This window comes from Tachyglossus aculeatus, chromosome 9 (assembly GCF_015852505.1).
Source record: "Tachyglossus aculeatus isolate mTacAcu1 chromosome 9, mTacAcu1.pri, whole genome shotgun sequence".
NCBI classification, from domain to species: Eukaryota; Metazoa; Chordata; class Mammalia; order Monotremata; family Tachyglossidae; genus Tachyglossus; species Tachyglossus aculeatus.
The window spans coordinates 22852157-22868619 of record NC_052074.1 but is presented as its reverse complement, the minus strand read 5'-3'; the positions used below and the strand labels follow the sequence as shown (position 1 = coordinate 22868619).

The following is a 16463-nucleotide window of genomic DNA, read 5'->3' as shown; positions in this document are numbered from 1 at the left end:
AATCCCTACCCAACAACGGGCTCACATCTAACCAATTCCCCCTGCATGTCAGGGGCACTCACCCTGCCAGAGGCCTATCCCCCGACACTCAGCCCCCACCCCAGGGAGCTAGCCTTACAGTCCCCATTTCCTGGCCTGCTTTCGGGGCTTCCCCAGCTCTGAAAACAGAGGAGTTGTCACTAGCCAGAATCCCGTGTCAGCTTCCTCCTCCCCAAGAACAGCCCCAAATGCTAAGCTGCCACCCACATTTCTCCGTGCTTCTTCCAGGGTCTGACCCCAGTCCCTGGGGGTGGGATGATAATCATAATAATGGTATTTGTTAAGCGCTTACTATGTGCCAAGCACTGTTCTAAGCGCTGGGGGGATTACAAGATGATCAGGTTGGGAACTGAGGCACAGAGAAGTTAAGTGATTTGCCCAAAGTCACACAGCTGATAAGTGCTGGAGCTGGAATTAGAACCCATGACCTATGGGGAGCGAAGATCAGGGGAAAGAGAGAAGGGGTGAGTGGTCCCTGGTGGTTGAGGGATGGATCTTGACTCTCTTCTTTCCTCTTCCATCACAGGGCAAGGCAGACTTCATGGGCCGGACCTTCGCCAAGCCTTTGGTGAGGATGGCAGATGAAGAGTACTGCCCACCTCGCTTCCCTCCCCAGCTTGAGTATTACCAGATCTACCGCGGTAACGCCACGGCCGGAGACCTGCTGGCTGCCTTTGAGCTACTCCAGGTGAGAGAGAAAGAAGAGAGATGGGGAGCACTGAGGAGAGGGAGGAGTTTGGGAACCTGAAGCGGAAGAGGAGTGTGAGGGCGGGGGGGACCCAGGACAGGCAGTGGCTTGCTCTGAAGATCCTGGGCCAAAGAGAATGGGGGGGCCCGATTAGATGGGGTAGAGGCACTGGGAAGTAGCTGTATCAATAAGGTCCCTAGGGACTGATCCGGGGAGGGGAGAGGCAGCATGGCGTAGCGGGAAGAGCACAGGAATGGGAGCCGGGTCAACCGGATTCTAGTCCCAGCTCTGGCACCAGCCTGCTGGGTGACCTGGGGCAAATCACTTAACCACTTTGGGCCTCAATTTTCTCATCTCTAGAACGGGAAGATTGTGAGCCCCTTGTGGCCCAGGCTCTGCGTCCGACCTGAGAGTCAGCACTTAGAGCATAATAAAGTGCTCAGTAAATACCAGAATGATTATTGGCGGTGGGAGGGAGGAAACCTGTCTGAAGGTAAAGAATAAGGTTCTGGGGATGGTAGGAGAGGTCGTTTCTGAACATCCCTATGTTGGTGCTCAGATCGGGCCCGCGGGGAAAGCAGACCTGCCCCCCGTTGACGGGCCCATGGACATGGAGCGTGGCCCCATCATGCCCGTTCCCCTTGGCATCCGGCCCGTGCTCAGCAAATACCGTATCGAGGTAATTTCTACCCCCGACCCAAACCTCTTACGAGAACCCCCAACACCTTCTAAGCTTGCAGCCTCCCCTCTCCACCCCAGCCCTCCAGCCAGCCCAAGGCAAGACACCGCCTGCAGCTGGCAGCTGACTGACCTTCCCACTGGGGCCGGCTCTGCGGAGCCACGGCCGCTGCATCCGCTCCTCACATCCGCTGCCGAGCCCGCCGGGATCCTGTCTTCTCTCCCCGCCGTTTCACCCAGGTGCTGTTCTGGGGCCTGCGGGACCTGAAGCGGGTGAATCTGGCCCAGGTGGATCGGCCCCGCGTGGACATTGAGTGTGCCGGCCGGGGGGTGCAGTCCTCCCTGATCCACAACTACAAGAAGAACCCCAACTTCAGCACACTCGTCAAGTGGTTTGAAGTGGTGAGCGGGGGAACGAGGGCTGGGCACGGGGACGGGCACCCCTTCCTCCAGGGGCTGAGCCCCCCTCCCCGCCCCCAACTCCATGCCCACAGGACCTCCCCGAGAATGAACTGCTTCACCCGCCCCTGAACATCCGGGTAGTGGACTGTCGCGCCTTCGGCCGTTACACCCTGGTGGGCTCCCACGCCGTCAGCTCCCTGCGCCGCTTCATCTACCGCCCTCCTGACCGGTCCACGCCCACCTGGAGCAGCACAGGTACCAGCCCCTTGGGTCCCGGGCGGGCATCCCCTCCAGGAAGCCCCAGCCCCAGTACCGCGGGAGGATGGAGGCAATGGGAATTACTCCTGGGTCGGCCCCCAGCTCACTGGTTACCTTGGGTAAGGCCACTCTCCTTTCTGGCCTGTTTTCCCTCAAAAGCTAAATAGGGAGGGCTTTCTTGCCCCTCTAGCTCTCCCCTCCACACCCCCCTTTTATTCCCGCTGCTCGCCTCTTTCCCCTTCAGAGCCGCCAGTTGCTCTCTCCTCCTGCCTTCATTCCTGCTGCTCCTCCTTCTGTCTTGGTCTGTGTGCGTCTGTCCAGTTAGGCTACTCAGGGGGCGCCGGGTGCTGCCCAACGGGGGCCCCTGCTCTTACCCCGCAGGGGAGATTGTGATCAATACGGAGCCAGAAGTGCCAGTCAAGAAACTGGAAACCATGGTCAGACTGGATGCGGTAAGGTCTTTGGGTGCAGCTTGCCGTGGGTGTTGTGTGTGTCTCATTCTACGATCGTTGTGGAAACCACCCTGCTAGTATTGGCATTCCAGTGAGCTTGTTCTTTCCTAGTGATTTTTGAGATCAGCAGGCCCTGGAATTGTTCTGGTCTCCCCAGGAATCTCATGTCTGTGTTAACCTGGAACAATCCGGGCCCCCGGGGTAAGCCGGAGAGAGAGCAGGAATGCCCTGGAGGTGATAGAACATCTTTAATTGGGTGTCCCGCTATCCGGGCTTCTAATAATAGAGAGAACAGGAGCATGAGGGAGAATTCCTAAGACAAAGTCGTCGTCACAGTAGTAGGTGGTAGTAGTGGTATGTGAGCATCCCCTACGTGGCCCAGCGTTGTTTTGTGTTCCTGGGAAAATAATAGCAAAAGCCCAAGACGCATTCTCTCCCTCCAAGGAATTTAAACTCTAAGAGGGGTCGAGTCTAGTATCCAAGAAGATCACATGAGCCTTCTTTCTAAGGGGCTATCTAGGAACTTTTGCAGAACTGCCACACACTGAACAGCCATCCAATTACTATGTTAATGTTAAAAGCATGGGTGCATGTGTGCTTGACTGCTATCTTAATGTTTTCATATCTGTGCCCAACCTCCTCCTCTCCCCACCCCCTCATCGTGTCTGTGCTAAACCCTTCCTCCACCTTGGATCCATCCCACGTGGCTGACTTTGACTTTGTCTCCCTCCCAGAGTTCTGATGCTGTGGTCAAGATAGATGTGGTGAGTCTGAAAACCGGGACACTGGTTAAGGGGTTAGGGTGGAGCGAACTCTCAGATCAGCAATTGGGAGTGCTAAACCCCAAGGCTGAGAGGCACAAGAGGCTCTGGGCACAGTGGGGAGAGGGATGTCCCGCGTTTCACTCATAAGGAAACCCTACCTGCCATCTCAGGTACTTAGAATCTCTGACCCCAGGGAACAGAGTGTAACTGAGGGAGGCTGGTTTATCCTTCAGGCTAAGGGAGGAGGGGAGTAGGATGACCACCGGGGAAGAAAGTGAAACTCCAAAGCCCCACCAGCCCTATCTTTCTCCTACCCCGTCTAGACAGAGGAGGAGAAGGAGAAGAAGAAAAAGAAGAAGAAGGGGTCAGCTGAAGACCAAGAGGAGGAGGAGACAGATGAGAGCATGCTGGACTGGTGGTCCAAGTATTTCGCTTCCATTGACACCATGAAGGAGGTAAGAGACTCTACAGAAAGACTGACGGAGGCTGCTGGGATTGGCCACAGGGTGAGTGAGGCTGCTGACAGCACTCAGGAGAAACTCCAGGTCCCTCTCGCTCAGCAGCACTTTTTCCCGGCAGCAACTGAGGCAGCAGGAGGCAGCAGCAGCTGAGGCCGAAGACAAGGAGGAGACGGACGCAGCTGAGGGTGAGGTCCCTGCCCCTCATACCATATGCAGAGCCCAGAGCCAAGCACTTGGAATAGTACAGGAGAGATAGAGACACGATCCATGCCCACAAGAAGATTACAATCTAAGAGGGGAGACGCAGGGTATTGCTTTCTAATATCTGTAAATTAGGAAATAGAATATGTAAGTCAATATTGTACAAGTGCAACAGGAGGTTGTGATGCCAAAGAGCAGAGGTTACAGGAGGCTGTAAACTGAGGGGAAGGAAAACTGAGCAGGGAAAGTTTTCTCGGGGAGGTGGGGATGCCAGAAGAGATCTGAAGATGGAGAGAACTGAGGCCTGGTGGATCGGAAAGAAGGTAGGAAGAAGGGCATGAGCCTGGGGGCGGGATAGTCGGGAATAGTCGCTTAGTACATTGCCAAGCGCCTAGTACGGTGCTCTGCACACAGTAAGCGCTCAACAAATTGATTGATTGAATAAGGTACAGCGAGAAGGTGACCTTAGGAGGGGTGAAGGGTATGAGCTGGGGTGGAATAGGACAGTAGAGTGGAGTGAGCTGATGGACTGCCTTAAAGTTAACAGTGAGGAGTCTGATCCAGAGAAAAATGGGTAACCACTGAAGATTTTTGATGGAAAGAGAGGTGTGTGCAGAATCTGACCAGCAGAGTGAGATGGGAAGAAACTAGAAACAGGAAGTCCAGTGAGGAGGCTGATATAGTAATTGAGCTGGGGTAGGATGAGCAACCGGACTGGGTGAGGAAGGAAAAGGGGTTCCTGTGGATGAGAAGGAAGAGCGGGTCTGGAAAATGTTGGGGAGGAAAAAGAATGTGAGACCTGAATGAGAAGGAGGAGTCCAGAATATCATGGTTGTGGGCTTTGGAGACAGAGGGTGGGAAAGCTTGGAGAAGGAAGGTTGGAGAGGGGAGAGCAGTTCTCTGCACCATATTCCTACCGGCACTTCCCCACCCATAGCCTGGCCATTTATTCTTTCCTGCCAGGTTCCAAGGGTCACATGAAAGGGAAGGAGAAGGCCAAGGCCCCCAAGGAAGACAAGAAGAAAAAGGGGCAGAACCAGGGCCCTGGGCAGGCGTCTGAGCCCCTGGAGAAGAAGAAGCCCAAAATCGATGAACTTAAGGTAAGGGATAGCCCGGGGGCCGGAAAAATTGGTGGAATGGGGATGTGGCAGCAAAATTCCTAGAGCTGTGCGGCCTGGGTGGGACTTGATGGGAAGAAGGGGCAAGCTGGAGACTTACCTCTGTGTGGCTGGCAAAATTGCCACATCCTCTCCAGAGTTAGCTGCGTGTTGGGGGCAGCTGCTAGCCTGGCCTGGGTGCTGAGGTCAGGGGGTGGGGTCCGACCGCTCCAACAGGGCTGGGGGCCGGGGCCGGCTTCTGACTCTGGCCATTCCCTTACGGTCCATATGCCGCGCAACCATGGAAGTCGAGCCAAACCCCCGCACCTACCTCGAGGGCTTCTCCTTTTCGCACTCCCCTCCAAAGTCCCAGTTCAGAGGCGTGGCAGAGGCCAGGTGCTTTGGAGTTTGCGGCGGCCGCCTTCCTCGCGTCCTCCTCCTCATCAATCGTATTTATTGAGTGCTTACTGTGTGCAGAGCACTGTACTAAGCACTTGGGAAGTACAAGTTGGCAACAGATAGAGACAGTCCCTACCCAACAGTGGGCTCACAGTCTAAAAGGGGGAGACAGAGAACAAAACCAAACATACTAACAAAATAAAATAAATAGAATAGATATGTACAGGTAAAATAAATAGAGTAATAAATATGTACAAGCATATATACATACATACAGGTGCTGTGGGGAAGGGAAGGAGGTAAGATGGGGGGATGGAGAGGGAGACGAGGGGGAGAGGAAGGAAGGGGCTCAGTCTGGGAAGCGTCCTCACTGAAGCGGCAGCTGTGTTGTGCCCCAGGTGTACCCTAAGGAGCTGGAATCGGACTTTGACAACTTTGAAGACTGGCTGCACACTTTCAACCTACTGCGGGGCAAAATCGGGGACGACGAAGACAGCTCCACCGAAGAAGAACGCATCGTGGGCAGGTTCAAGGTCAGGGGCCCGGGCCTGCCCAGCTCCCAGCCCCCGGCCTAGTCCCGCATTGCTACTTTTCCCCTCCTGCCCTTTGTCCATCCTGCTCCTCGTCCTTGGGCCTCTTGCCTGGGCTCCGGCCGGTGGTCTGCTTTCTTTTCTAGAGAAGCAGTGTGGCTCAGTGGAAGGAGCCCCGACTTGGGAGTCAGGGGTCATGGGTTCTAATCCCGGCTCTGCCACGTCTGCTGTGTGACCTTGGGCAAGTCACTTAACTTCTCTGAGCCTCACTTACCTCATCTGTAAAATGGGGATTAAGACTGTGAGCCCCCTGTGGGACAACCTGATCACCTTGTATCCTCCCCAGCGCTTAGAACGGTGCTTTGCACATAGTAAGCGCTTAATAAATGCCATTATTATTATTATTTTCTAGAGAAGCAGCGTGGCTCAGTGGAAGGAGCCCCGACTTGGGAGTCTGAGGTCATGGGTTCTAATCCTGCCTCTGCCACATCTGCTGTGACCTGGGGCAAGTCACTTAACTTCTCTGAGCCTCAGTTCCTTCATCTGTAAAATGGGGATTAAGACTGTTGAGCCCCCTGTGGGACAACCTGATCACCTTGTATCCTCCCCAGTGCTTAGAACGGTGCTTTGCACATAGTAAGCGCTTAATAAATGCCATTATTATTATTACTATTTTCTAGAGAAGCAGTGTGGCTCAGTGGAAGAATCCCCGACTTGGGAGTCAGAGGTCATGGGTTCTAATCCCGGCTCTGCCACATCTGCTGTGTGACCTGGGGCAAGTCACTTAACTTCTCTGAGCCTCAGTTACCTCATCTGTAAAATGGGGCTTACAACTGTGAGCCCCACACGGGACAACCTATCACCTTGTATCCCCCCCAGCGCTTAGAACAGTGCTTCGCACATTGTATGCGCTTAACAAATGCCATTATTGTTATTTTCCACGCCCAGGGTTCCCTGTGCGTGTACAAGGTGCCTCTCCCCGAAGAGGTGTCGCGGGAAGCCAGCTACGACCCCACCTACGGCATGTTCCAGGGCATCCCGAGCAACGACCCCATCAACGTGCTGGTCCGAGTGTACGTGGTCCGGGTGAGTCTGGGCCTCCCCAGCTTCCTCCTCCAAAGCGAGGCTGAGACGGGCCCGGGGGTCCTGGAGAGGGAGAGAGGTGGAGGGAGGGGGTGGAGCTTAAGCAGCGCCCCGTCGGCCCCCGCTAGGCCACGGACCTGCACCCCGCAGACATCAACGGGAAAGCCGACCCCTACATCGCCATCCGGCTGGGCAAGACGGACATCCGAGACAAGGAGAACTACATCTCCAAGCAGCTAAACCCCGTCTTTGGGAAGTAAGGTCCTGGCCCCCTTTGCCCCCACTCAGCCGCTGCCCCCGGCCCTGGCTGACCCGCCCCCGTCGTTCTGCCTCCCCTCGCAGATCCTTTGACATCGAGGCCTCCTTCCCCATGGAGTCCATGTTGACCGTGGCCGTGTACGACTGGGACTTGGTGGGCACGGACGACCTCATTGGGGAGACCAAGATCGACCTGGAGAATCGCTACTACAGCAAGCACCGCGCCACCTGTGGCATCGCCCAAACCTACTCCATGTGGGCCTGGGGCTGTTGGGAGGGGAAGCGGGGAGGGGTACCGGACCGGGAGCGGAGCTGGGGACTGGAGCGGGACTCGGCCTGAGACTGGGCTTTTCAAATCTTTCTTAATTTTTTTAAACGGGGCATTTGGGCTAGCCTACCCTGACGGTTTCTACCCCAGCTAAGAACCGACTCACTCGCCCTCGCTGGCCCTGAGCCCCCATGGGCTCCTGGAGGAGCCGATGATTCTGCAGTCTCTCTCGGGGAGAAGGGAGGTGGTGGGAAATTCCAGTGATGAAGCTGGGGAGTGGCATGTGGGCACAGCAGAGGGACAGCTGAGCAGGCGGCCCTTGGTACCCCAGCCATGGAGGATGGTGCTGAATCCTTCTGTCCTGGCCTCGGCTCCGTCTGCTCTGGCTCCAGGCTCACAGAGCCAACGTGTGTCTCCTCTGCAGCCATGGTTACAACATCTGGAGGGACCCCCTGAAGCCAACCCAGATCCTGTCCCGGCTCTGCAAGGAAGGCAAGGTGGACGGGCCGCACTTCGGCCCCCCGGGCCGCGTCAAGGTGGCCAACCGTGTGTTCACCGGCCCGGCCGAAATCGAGGACGAAAACGGTACCAGGGGCAGGGCTGGTGGGAGAGATTGCAGGGGCCGGACCCTACCTCCCTCCTCATCTGGGGACGTGGGAGTGCCCTCTTCTCCGAGATGGGGTGGGAGTCTGGGGTCCGCTGACTTTGAAGAGGACATGGCAGAGCCCCAGGGGTGAGGCAACTGGGTAGCCATGAAGCCCGTCCTGAGGAGAGAGATGCCGAGATCGACACTCCCACCCAGGGAAAGGGGGGTGGGGGCATGGGGTGTCATGGCCTCCTTCCCTCGAGCCACAGCCTATAACCCCACTCCCCAGGAAGGTGTGGGGGTGGCGGGAGGGAGAGTGGCAGGACACAAAGAGACTTGGAGCAGTCCCCTGTTCTCTTGCCTCTGGTAGGAAGGGAGGCAAGGAGAGCGTGTGAGGTGGACTTTTGTCACCTGCTGAGAAAGTCCCGCATCCAGCCCTCCCTGCCAACTGAGAGAAGGGCAAGGGCCCCACCTCCCGCTTCCAAGACGTCTTCCGACACTCCCCAACTCCCCTGCTCCTTACCTTCTCCGCGGCCTCCTCCCCATGGCTTCCAGGGCTCCGGTCTGAGGGCCGTCCCTTTCCCCTCCCTGTCGGCCCTGCAGGACAGAAGAAACCGTCGGATGAGCATGTGGCACTGGCTGCGCTGCGGCACTGGGAGGCCATCCCCCGGGTGGGCTGTCCTCTGGTGCCGGAGCACGTGGAGACACGCCCACTCCTCAACCCTGACAAACCCGGGATTGAACAGGTGACACCGCTGGAGAAGGGAAGGAAGTTGGGGTGCCTACAGGGAGCGAGGGGAGGGAACAAGGCCCGGCTCAGGGGGGCGAGGTTCTGGCTGGCTTTCTCCCTCTCCTCTCTCCATCCTGTATATGTTTGTACATATTTATTACTCTATTTATTTATCTTACTTGTACATATCTATTCTATTTATTTTATTTTGTTAGTATGTTTGGTTTTGTTCTCTGTCTCCCCCTTTTAGACTGTGAGCCCACTGTTGGGTAGGGACTGTCTCTATATGTTGCCAACTTGGACTTCCCAAGCGCTTAGTCCAGTGCTCTGCACACAGTAAGCGCTCAATAAATACGATTGATGATGATGATCCCTCGGCCTCCATTCCTCTGTCTTTTCTCCTTTCCTGAATACCACCTCGGGGAAATTCCCCATGGAGACTGGGATCACGTCTGCCCAATGCTACTGTATTGTACTTTCCCAAGCACTTAGTACAATGCTCTGCCCACAGGAAGCACTCACTAAATACCACTGATTTGCTCCTTGGGCTGGAGGAATCTAGGGCTCTTGTGTTCTGGAAGAGGAAGAGGAGGAGCCCTGGCTTCTTGGGACTAGGGATGGTGAGAGGTTGGGATACAGAAACCATCCTGGGTGGTTCATTGCAAAAGCAGGAGAGGGGGGATGGGGAGAAGCCATAATAAATGTGCTCCTGTCCTCAGGGTCGACTGGAATTGTGGGTGGACATGTTCCCCATGGATATGCCAGCTCCTGGGACTCCTTTGGATATCTCTCCCCGGAAGCCCAAAAAGTAAGTTCCTCAAGACCCCTAAACCCCCTACCCCCCCGGGCCTTACCTTTCCTGATATCTCAACTTTCCTCATGACTCCCAAGTCCGTTAGCATTTAGGGAGTGTCTACTTCAGGCAGAACCGGGAATGCAGCCTGGTGAGAAAGTGACAAGAGAAAAACATTAGAAAATATGGTGCCTGCCTTCACTCTAATGGGGGAAGCAAGAGAAAGCCAGAGAGGCGATCTAGACCGTAAGCACAAACACCACTGACCAGAGAAGGTCCAGAGAGAGTAACTAGGCTGGTTAGAGAGATGGTAAAAATTCCAAATGGAGGTTGACTGAAAACATTTAGGACTCTTCGGTCTAGACTGAAAAGACAGGAATGAAGTCTATAAAACTGTGGGGTAAACTGAGTGAATGCAGGATTCTTGCTCACCCAATCCCACAACACGGAAAGATGCTGCCGTCCTTGAAACTGGACGGCGCTCGGTTCAGAACGAGCAAAAGGAAACTCCGCTTCTGGGTGGTAACCATTAGGGAAGTCATTATGGTGAGAGGTTGCGTGGGCCGAAAACAGAAAAATGTTGAAAGACGACTAAAACAAATCCAGTTGTAGATTATTGTAGGGAAAGGTTAGAAGATGGCCCTCAACACCTGGTTCCTCCCAGCAGCCTACGTTGACCCTGAAGGAGACCGAAGACTGTCTTCTCCTTCATTAGCCCTATAGCAACCACCTAATACCTAATCATCATCACATTAGTAAATTAGACTTGCAACTGTTCCTCATGGTCACTCTGAGTACCTTTACCACGGTATTCCTTGCTGCTGCCCCGGCCCCACCCCTGACTCTCCCTGTCTCTCTGCCCAGGTACGAGCTGCGGGTAATTGTGTGGAACACGGATGAGGTGGTGCTGGAGGATGATGACTTCTTTACCGGAGAGAAATCCAGCGACATATTCGTTCGGGGGTGAGTAGAGCTGGGACCTGGGAAGCGACGAGAGGGGAGAGGGGAACTAGCAGCAGTTGGGTGACTGCCAGATGCCTGGGGGTCCTTAAACTACACTGGCCTCTCAAGAAGGGAGAATAGGAGGGCAAGTAGCCCTGGGGCTTGGGGCAGCCACCCCAACCTTTCCTCTCCCCTGCTGCCCCACCCTCAGTCCAGCTGAGAAGTACTGGGGCGGGGGGGGGGGGGGCTCACAGTGGCTGCACAAAAGATGTAAATAATAATAATGATGGTATTTGTTAAGCACTTACTATGTGAAAGCATAAGCGCTGAGGAGGATACCAGGTGATCAGGTTGTCCCACTGTGGGGCTCACAGTCTTAATCCCCATTTTACAGATGCGGTAACTGAGGCACAGAGAAGTGAAGTGACTTGCCCAAAGTCACACAGCTGACAAGCAGCGGAGCTAGGATTTGAACCCATGACCTCTGACTCCCAAGCCCGTGCTCTTTCCCCTGAGCCACGCTGCTTCTCTAAGTGGCCTAGGGAACAGAGCACAGGACAGGGAGTCAGAAGGACCTGGGTTCTAATCCTGGCGCGGCCACTTGCCTGCTGTGTGACCTTGGGCAAGTCACATAACATCTCTGCGCCTAAATTACCACATCTGTAAAATGGGGATTAAGACTGTGAGCCCCATGTGGGACAGGGACTGTGTCCAACTTGATTACCTTGTACCTACCCCAGCGCTTAGTGCCTGGCATGTAGTAAGCGCTTAACAAATACCATTTTAAAAAAAGGCATGGGTTTCTTCCACATTTTTGGGGCTTGAAGTAGGGGGGGAGGAGATGTTCCGCTGCTGAGCCCTGCAGCCTCCTGTCAGCCATCAAGGGCCACGATGCACAACTGCGGTTCCAGCCGGCTGGGCCCCGCTGAGGGGTGGGAGGGCCGGAAAGTCTTAGTGCATAGGAGGAGAGAGAAAAGATAGAGGAGGTGGGTGGGCCTCTAGGCGGGAAGGGGCGGCGGGGAGGTTGGAAGAGTGGGGTTGCCCTGAGCCCTCCATGACCCTTCCTACAGCTGGTTGAAGGGGCAGCAAGAGGACAAGCAGGACACGGACGTTCACTACCACTCGTTGACTGGTGAGGGGAACTTCAACTGGCGCTACCTCTTCCCCTTTGACTACCTGGCGGCCGAGGAGAAGATTGTCATCTCCAAGAAGGAGTCCATGTTTTCCTGGGATGAGACCGAGTACAAGATCCCCGCCCGGCTCACCCTGCAAATCTGGGACGCGGACCACTTCTCGGCCGATGACTTCCTGGGTGCGTCACTTCACGGCTTCCTGCACGACGGGGGGGGGGGAGCAGAGGAGGGAAAATTGGGGTGGGCAGAGACCAGGACAGAGCGGTAGGGGAGAGAGACTGGCCCTGAAGCAAGAGAGAAAGCCCCAGGGGTGAGAGCAAAGGAAAGAAAAGGCCTGACTAGAGAAGAGTAGAGGGTGGGACATAAGGAGGGAAAGGGAACTGTGCAAGAAGGGGTCCGCCTTGCACTCAGGGCCATCTTAGCTGCTAATCCCACCGATCTGCTTATATCCACTAAAGTGCCTGGCCCCCAGTAAGCACTTAAATACTATTATCATCATCATCATTGTTAGACATAGAAAGTATATAACCTAGACAGAGGGGAAGCCCCTAGGTCGCTCCACAGCAACCCGGCCCCTTACTGTTACCGTGACAGGTGCCATCGAGCTAGACCTGAACCGGTTCCCGCGGGGTGCCAAGACGGCCAAGCAGTGCTCCATGGAGATGGCCACGGGCGAGGTGGACGTGCCGCTCATCTCCATCTTCAAGCAGAAGCGGGTCAAGGGCTGGTGGCCACTGCTGGCCCGTGATGAGAACGATGAGTTTGAGCTCACTGTGAGCACTGCTTTGGGCGGGGGGGCTGGCCCTGTAGGGCTGGGGCAGAGGGTGGGGAGGAGAGGAAAGGGAAACAGAGAGAAAAGGCTAGGAGGGGAAGGTGGGGTGGAGGGCTTACAGGGCAGGTGGCAATTCTGGGGCTGGCTTGGGGTGGACTATGGGGCCCCTGTGCTTGTAGGGGAAAGTGGAGGCGGAGCTGCACCTCCTGACTGCAGAGGAGGCAGAGAAGAACCCGGTTGGCCTGGCCCGCAACGAGCCCGACCCCCTGGAGAAGCCCAAGTGAGTAGCGCCTCCCTTCCCTCCCCACCAGTGCCAGGGGCCTGGGGAACGCCTCCATCTTTCTGCCTCCCCTCCTCCATCACCTCTTTCTTTTCCTCCTCCTCATCCTTCTCCCCCTCCCCAACTTGTGCCCCTCCAGCCGGCCTGACACAAGCTTCATTTGGTTTCTGAACCCACTCAAGTCCGCCCGCTACTTCTTGTGGCACACTTACCGCTGGCTGCTCCTGAAAGTGCTGGTGCTGCTGCTTGTCCTTCTCCTTGTGGGCCTCTTCCTCTACTCCGTCCCGGGCTACCTGGTCAAGAAGATCCTTGGGGCTTGAGTCCAGTTTCCCTCTTGCCACTCTGGGTACCTTTATGTCTTTCCCTTCCTTTCTGGTTTCGTCTTCTCATCCACCTTCGCTGTGTCACAGCTGGGTCCGTAAGGCTAGGGCGCAGGCCCAGGAATACTCACCCCCTCACTGGCCCTAGTCGAGCAGCTCAATCTTCTCTCCTCCACGTCCACATACTTGAGTGCGAGAGAGGGGTGGGCCTCCTGCCCCCCCACCACCACCTACCATAAGCCGCGCTCTGGGCCGATCCTCGAGCTGGCAGCGTCTGGGGTGTGAAGACGAGAGAGGAGAACTGGGACAGGGAGAAGAGCCGGGAGGGAGGGAAGGGTGGAGGGCTGGAGCTCCCCTTCCCCCGAGCTGGGCCCGGCCCCCTTCGCTTACCTCTCCTTGCCCCGTCCACCAGCCGCCCGGACACAGCCTTCGTCTGGTTCCTGAACCCGCTCAAGTCCATCAAGTACCTCATCTGTACCCGCTACAAGTGGCTCATCATCAAGATCGTGCTGGCGCTGCTGGCGCTGCTGATGCTGGCGCTCTTCCTCTACAGTCTGCCTGGCTACATGGTCAAAAAGCTCCTGGGGGCTTGAGGTCCGTCCTCCCGCTGCTGACCGAGTTCTTAGGATCCAAACTACGTTTGTCTTCTTCCCCGAAAGAGAAGACTGGGGCTCTGGCCACGTCCTGCCTGAGTCCCGCCTCCCCCTTACCTGTCTGGCAGTGTCTGTTTTCTCATTCCTGTCTCCACTCAGCCACTCCCCCCAGGTCAGGTCGGCTAAGAAAGGCAGCATGGGCCTTGCTGAGGAGAGGGAGAGAACGGCACAGTCTGCCGCTCTTCCTTGCTGAGCTTCTACCCTTCCTTACTTCTCGGGCTAGGTGCGAGTGAGTTCCTAACTTACTTGTGCTCCCCGTGGCCCAAATCCCATGTCCTACCTGCAGATGCTTTAGGAACGGGAACTCTGGGCCGGCACTCAGGACTGCAGACTGGATCCAAGGGAAGATCAAAAGGGGCTTAGAGACACCCCACAGCTGCCATGGGGGAGAAGGCTAAGGAGGGAGCTGTTCACCTGACCACTCGGCTCCCAGGGCAGGGCCCAGCTTTACTGGGATTTTCTACTCCCCGACCCTCTATCCCGCTGCTGCTACTGCCTTGGCCCTGCTGCCCTTCAGACTCTTCCGAGGCCTCAGCAAGGCAGGCCAGCTGGCCCCTGGTGAGGAAGGAGAAAGGGTGGCCACAGGCCAGGGCAAGGAGAATGCCTCAGGCCTGGAGGAGCTCAGCTTTGCCAAGGAAGGGCCAGGAGGATCTTCCTCACTCACCTTTGATCCCACCCTGAGGATGCTTCCATCTGGCCATGGGCCTGGGCTGTGTGCGTGTGTGCTGCCTTGTCTCTCTCTCCCCCTTTGGCATTTGTAATTCTTCCTCCAAGATGGCCCAGTCTGGGACTTCTGGGTTTGGAGTGAGTGAGAGTGAGTGAGTGTGTGTGTGAGAGAGAAAGAGCCCTCTCTATGCTCTCAGTACTTCAATCCCTAACCCTCCCCCTGTTCTCTCCTCCACCTGCCCTGCCCCAGTCCCAACACCTGCAGAAATTCAGCTTCTCCTTTACGTCACCCTGCTGCTGGTCAGAGTCTGAGCCTGAAGCTTCCCTCTCTGGTTTGGTTTGCTGCGTTCGAGGTTTTTTTTTTCCCCCCTTTTCTTTTTTGGGGTGTATCCTCTCAATAAAAGAAACTCAGTACCTGGGCTGCCCTGGCTGTAGAAGGAAGGCAAGGCGGGGACAGGAGCTTGGGTTAAGGGCCGTGGGCTAGCCCAGCCGGGCCTGAAAGCCGGTGGGGACAGGGAAACAAAATGCTGTGACCACAAACTTTCAGGACGAATCAACAAAATTCAAACAGCAAATAGAGAAGACTCACTGTATAGTTTATCACGTGTTCAATCAATCACCGGGCCTCTGTGGCTGCCCCTGTCCCCCAGGGTTTCAAAAGCAGGACCACTTGCATGGTGTGGGGGCAGAAGAGCCCTTCCAGATCAGGGCCCTATGTTGCAGCAGCACACCGGAGCCCATTGCCATCCTGGGCCACCCACTGCCTCACCCACTAGGGCCTTGCTTCACTCCCAGAACATCCCCATGGTCTTGAAGCCCTCAGGCTGGGGATGAGCTGTGAGCCAAAGGGCCAAAGCTCCCCCGCTTCTTCTGCTGCACAGACCAGTGGGCCTGGGGCCTTCCAGGGCCAGTCCAGACCTCTAGGACTGGTCTAGGCTTGGCAAGGGTTCCAGGGGCAGTGTGCTGCTTACAGGGGGCCAAAGGGGAACTCCAGGTTGGCTCAGGTCCCGGAATGCACCCAGCATAAGCGTAGGGTTGGGAGGTGACTAAACTCCTGGGGGAAGGTGGGGATGAGAAGACGACATAAAAGGGAGCCACAAAGAGACCCAGCCAATGCTTTAAAGATATTCAGATTTACTGCACCATGCCAACTCACCTCTCACTATCTCACTCCGATAGAAACAAGTGGAAGGAAAAAAACCACTGCCCAATTTTCCCAAACAACCCCAGAGTCCCTCGCCAGGTGTCCACCTCTGGCTCCAATCCTAGCTCTACTTCATCTGCAGCGGAAGCACCTGAGTGGGAGGGATTTGCAATTCCAAATTAACCTGGAAAAGGGGAAATACTGCCCATCACCTTTGGCCCCCGAGTTCTCCTCTACACCCCCTCCTGATGTCACCAAGGAATAGCTAGGTGCCAGGGACCCCCCAGGTCAGACTTACCTTGGAATGAATGTACTGCTGCAGCAGCATCTGCAACTCCGTATTTTGCTGTTCGAGGCTGTCCGTCTCCACAAGCAGCTTGGCCCGCTGGTTCAGGACGTAGCTTTCCAGGTGGAGGGGGGAAAAGGTTAGGGTTTGCAAGCTCTCAGGACCTCCTCAACCCAAGGAGACCTGTGAACTCTTCCTCTGACCTTCAGGCACCCCGAGAGAGGAGTGGGGGATGAGAAAGGGGAGACACTCCATTTAAAGGACTCAGGCCGCGAGTGCTGTTGGGGGGCTCTGGCTTTTTACTCCACTAGAACCACCCTCTTGGGGGTGCCGAAGATGCATGGTCAAAAGGGAACTTGAAAGCCGCACCAAGACAAACTACCAAGAGTCAGGGCAAAGAAAAAGCTACTTTCCTGACAGAAACATCACAACTTTCCCCGTTCTCACCACCCCTGCACACAATCTGGCAGCATCTCCAGGTCAGAAAGGAAGGTGAGAAGCGGGACAGCTGGGGGGTCATCCTCCCAGCCCCAAATCCGAAGCAGTGGCTGCACCCTCTGCCCCACTCCCTTCTCCAGGG

General features: G+C 56.0%; 2 protein-coding genes across 6 annotated transcripts in view; one reads left to right on the top strand and one right to left on the bottom strand.

The window, feature by feature from the left end:
* The window catches only part of OTOF (otoferlin), an 84966-nt gene extending 69985 nt beyond the window's left edge, over positions 1-14981 (top strand). The window contains exons 26-46 of one of the 5 annotated variants that reach the window (XM_038750830.1): positions 566-727; positions 1287-1406; positions 1646-1807; positions 1900-2062; positions 2387-2517; positions 3252-3281; positions 3605-3736; positions 3861-3927; positions 4907-5043; positions 5838-5972; positions 6918-7055; positions 7181-7308; positions 7395-7565; positions 8003-8163; positions 8768-8910; positions 9614-9702; positions 10552-10650; positions 11700-11941; positions 12357-12535; positions 12714-12814; positions 13547-13810. In XM_038750830.1, the coding sequence (XP_038606758.1) occupies positions 566-727; positions 1287-1406; positions 1646-1807; positions 1900-2062; positions 2387-2517; positions 3252-3281; positions 3605-3736; positions 3861-3927; positions 4907-5043; positions 5838-5972; positions 6918-7055; positions 7181-7308; positions 7395-7565; positions 8003-8163; positions 8768-8910; positions 9614-9702; positions 10552-10650; positions 11700-11941; positions 12357-12535; positions 12714-12814; positions 13547-13727 (2871 nt within the window). In that variant the 3' untranslated portion in view covers positions 13728-13810. Of the gene's footprint in view, positions 1-565; positions 728-1286; positions 1407-1645; positions 1808-1899; positions 2063-2386; positions 2518-3251; positions 3282-3604; positions 3737-3860; positions 3928-4906; positions 5044-5837; positions 5973-6917; positions 7056-7180; positions 7309-7394; positions 7566-8002; positions 8164-8767; positions 8911-9613; positions 9703-10551; positions 10651-11699; positions 11942-12356; positions 12536-12713; positions 12815-12953; positions 13173-13546 lie in introns of those variants that run through there. The other 4 variants (XM_038750831.1, XM_038750832.1, XM_038750829.1 and 1 more) reach the window with 4 other exon arrangements.
* A 586-nt stretch (positions 14982-15567) lies between these two features.
* Positions 15568-16463, bottom strand: part of DRC1 (dynein regulatory complex subunit 1) — a 31624-nt gene continuing 30728 nt past the window's right edge. The window contains exons 16-17 of the mRNA XM_038750833.1: positions 15896-15998; positions 15568-15781 (exon numbers count right to left, since the gene is read on the bottom strand). Coding sequence (XP_038606761.1) covers positions 15725-15781; positions 15896-15998 — 160 coding nt within the window. The 3' untranslated portion in view covers positions 15568-15724. The remainder of the gene's footprint in view (positions 15782-15895; positions 15999-16463) is intronic.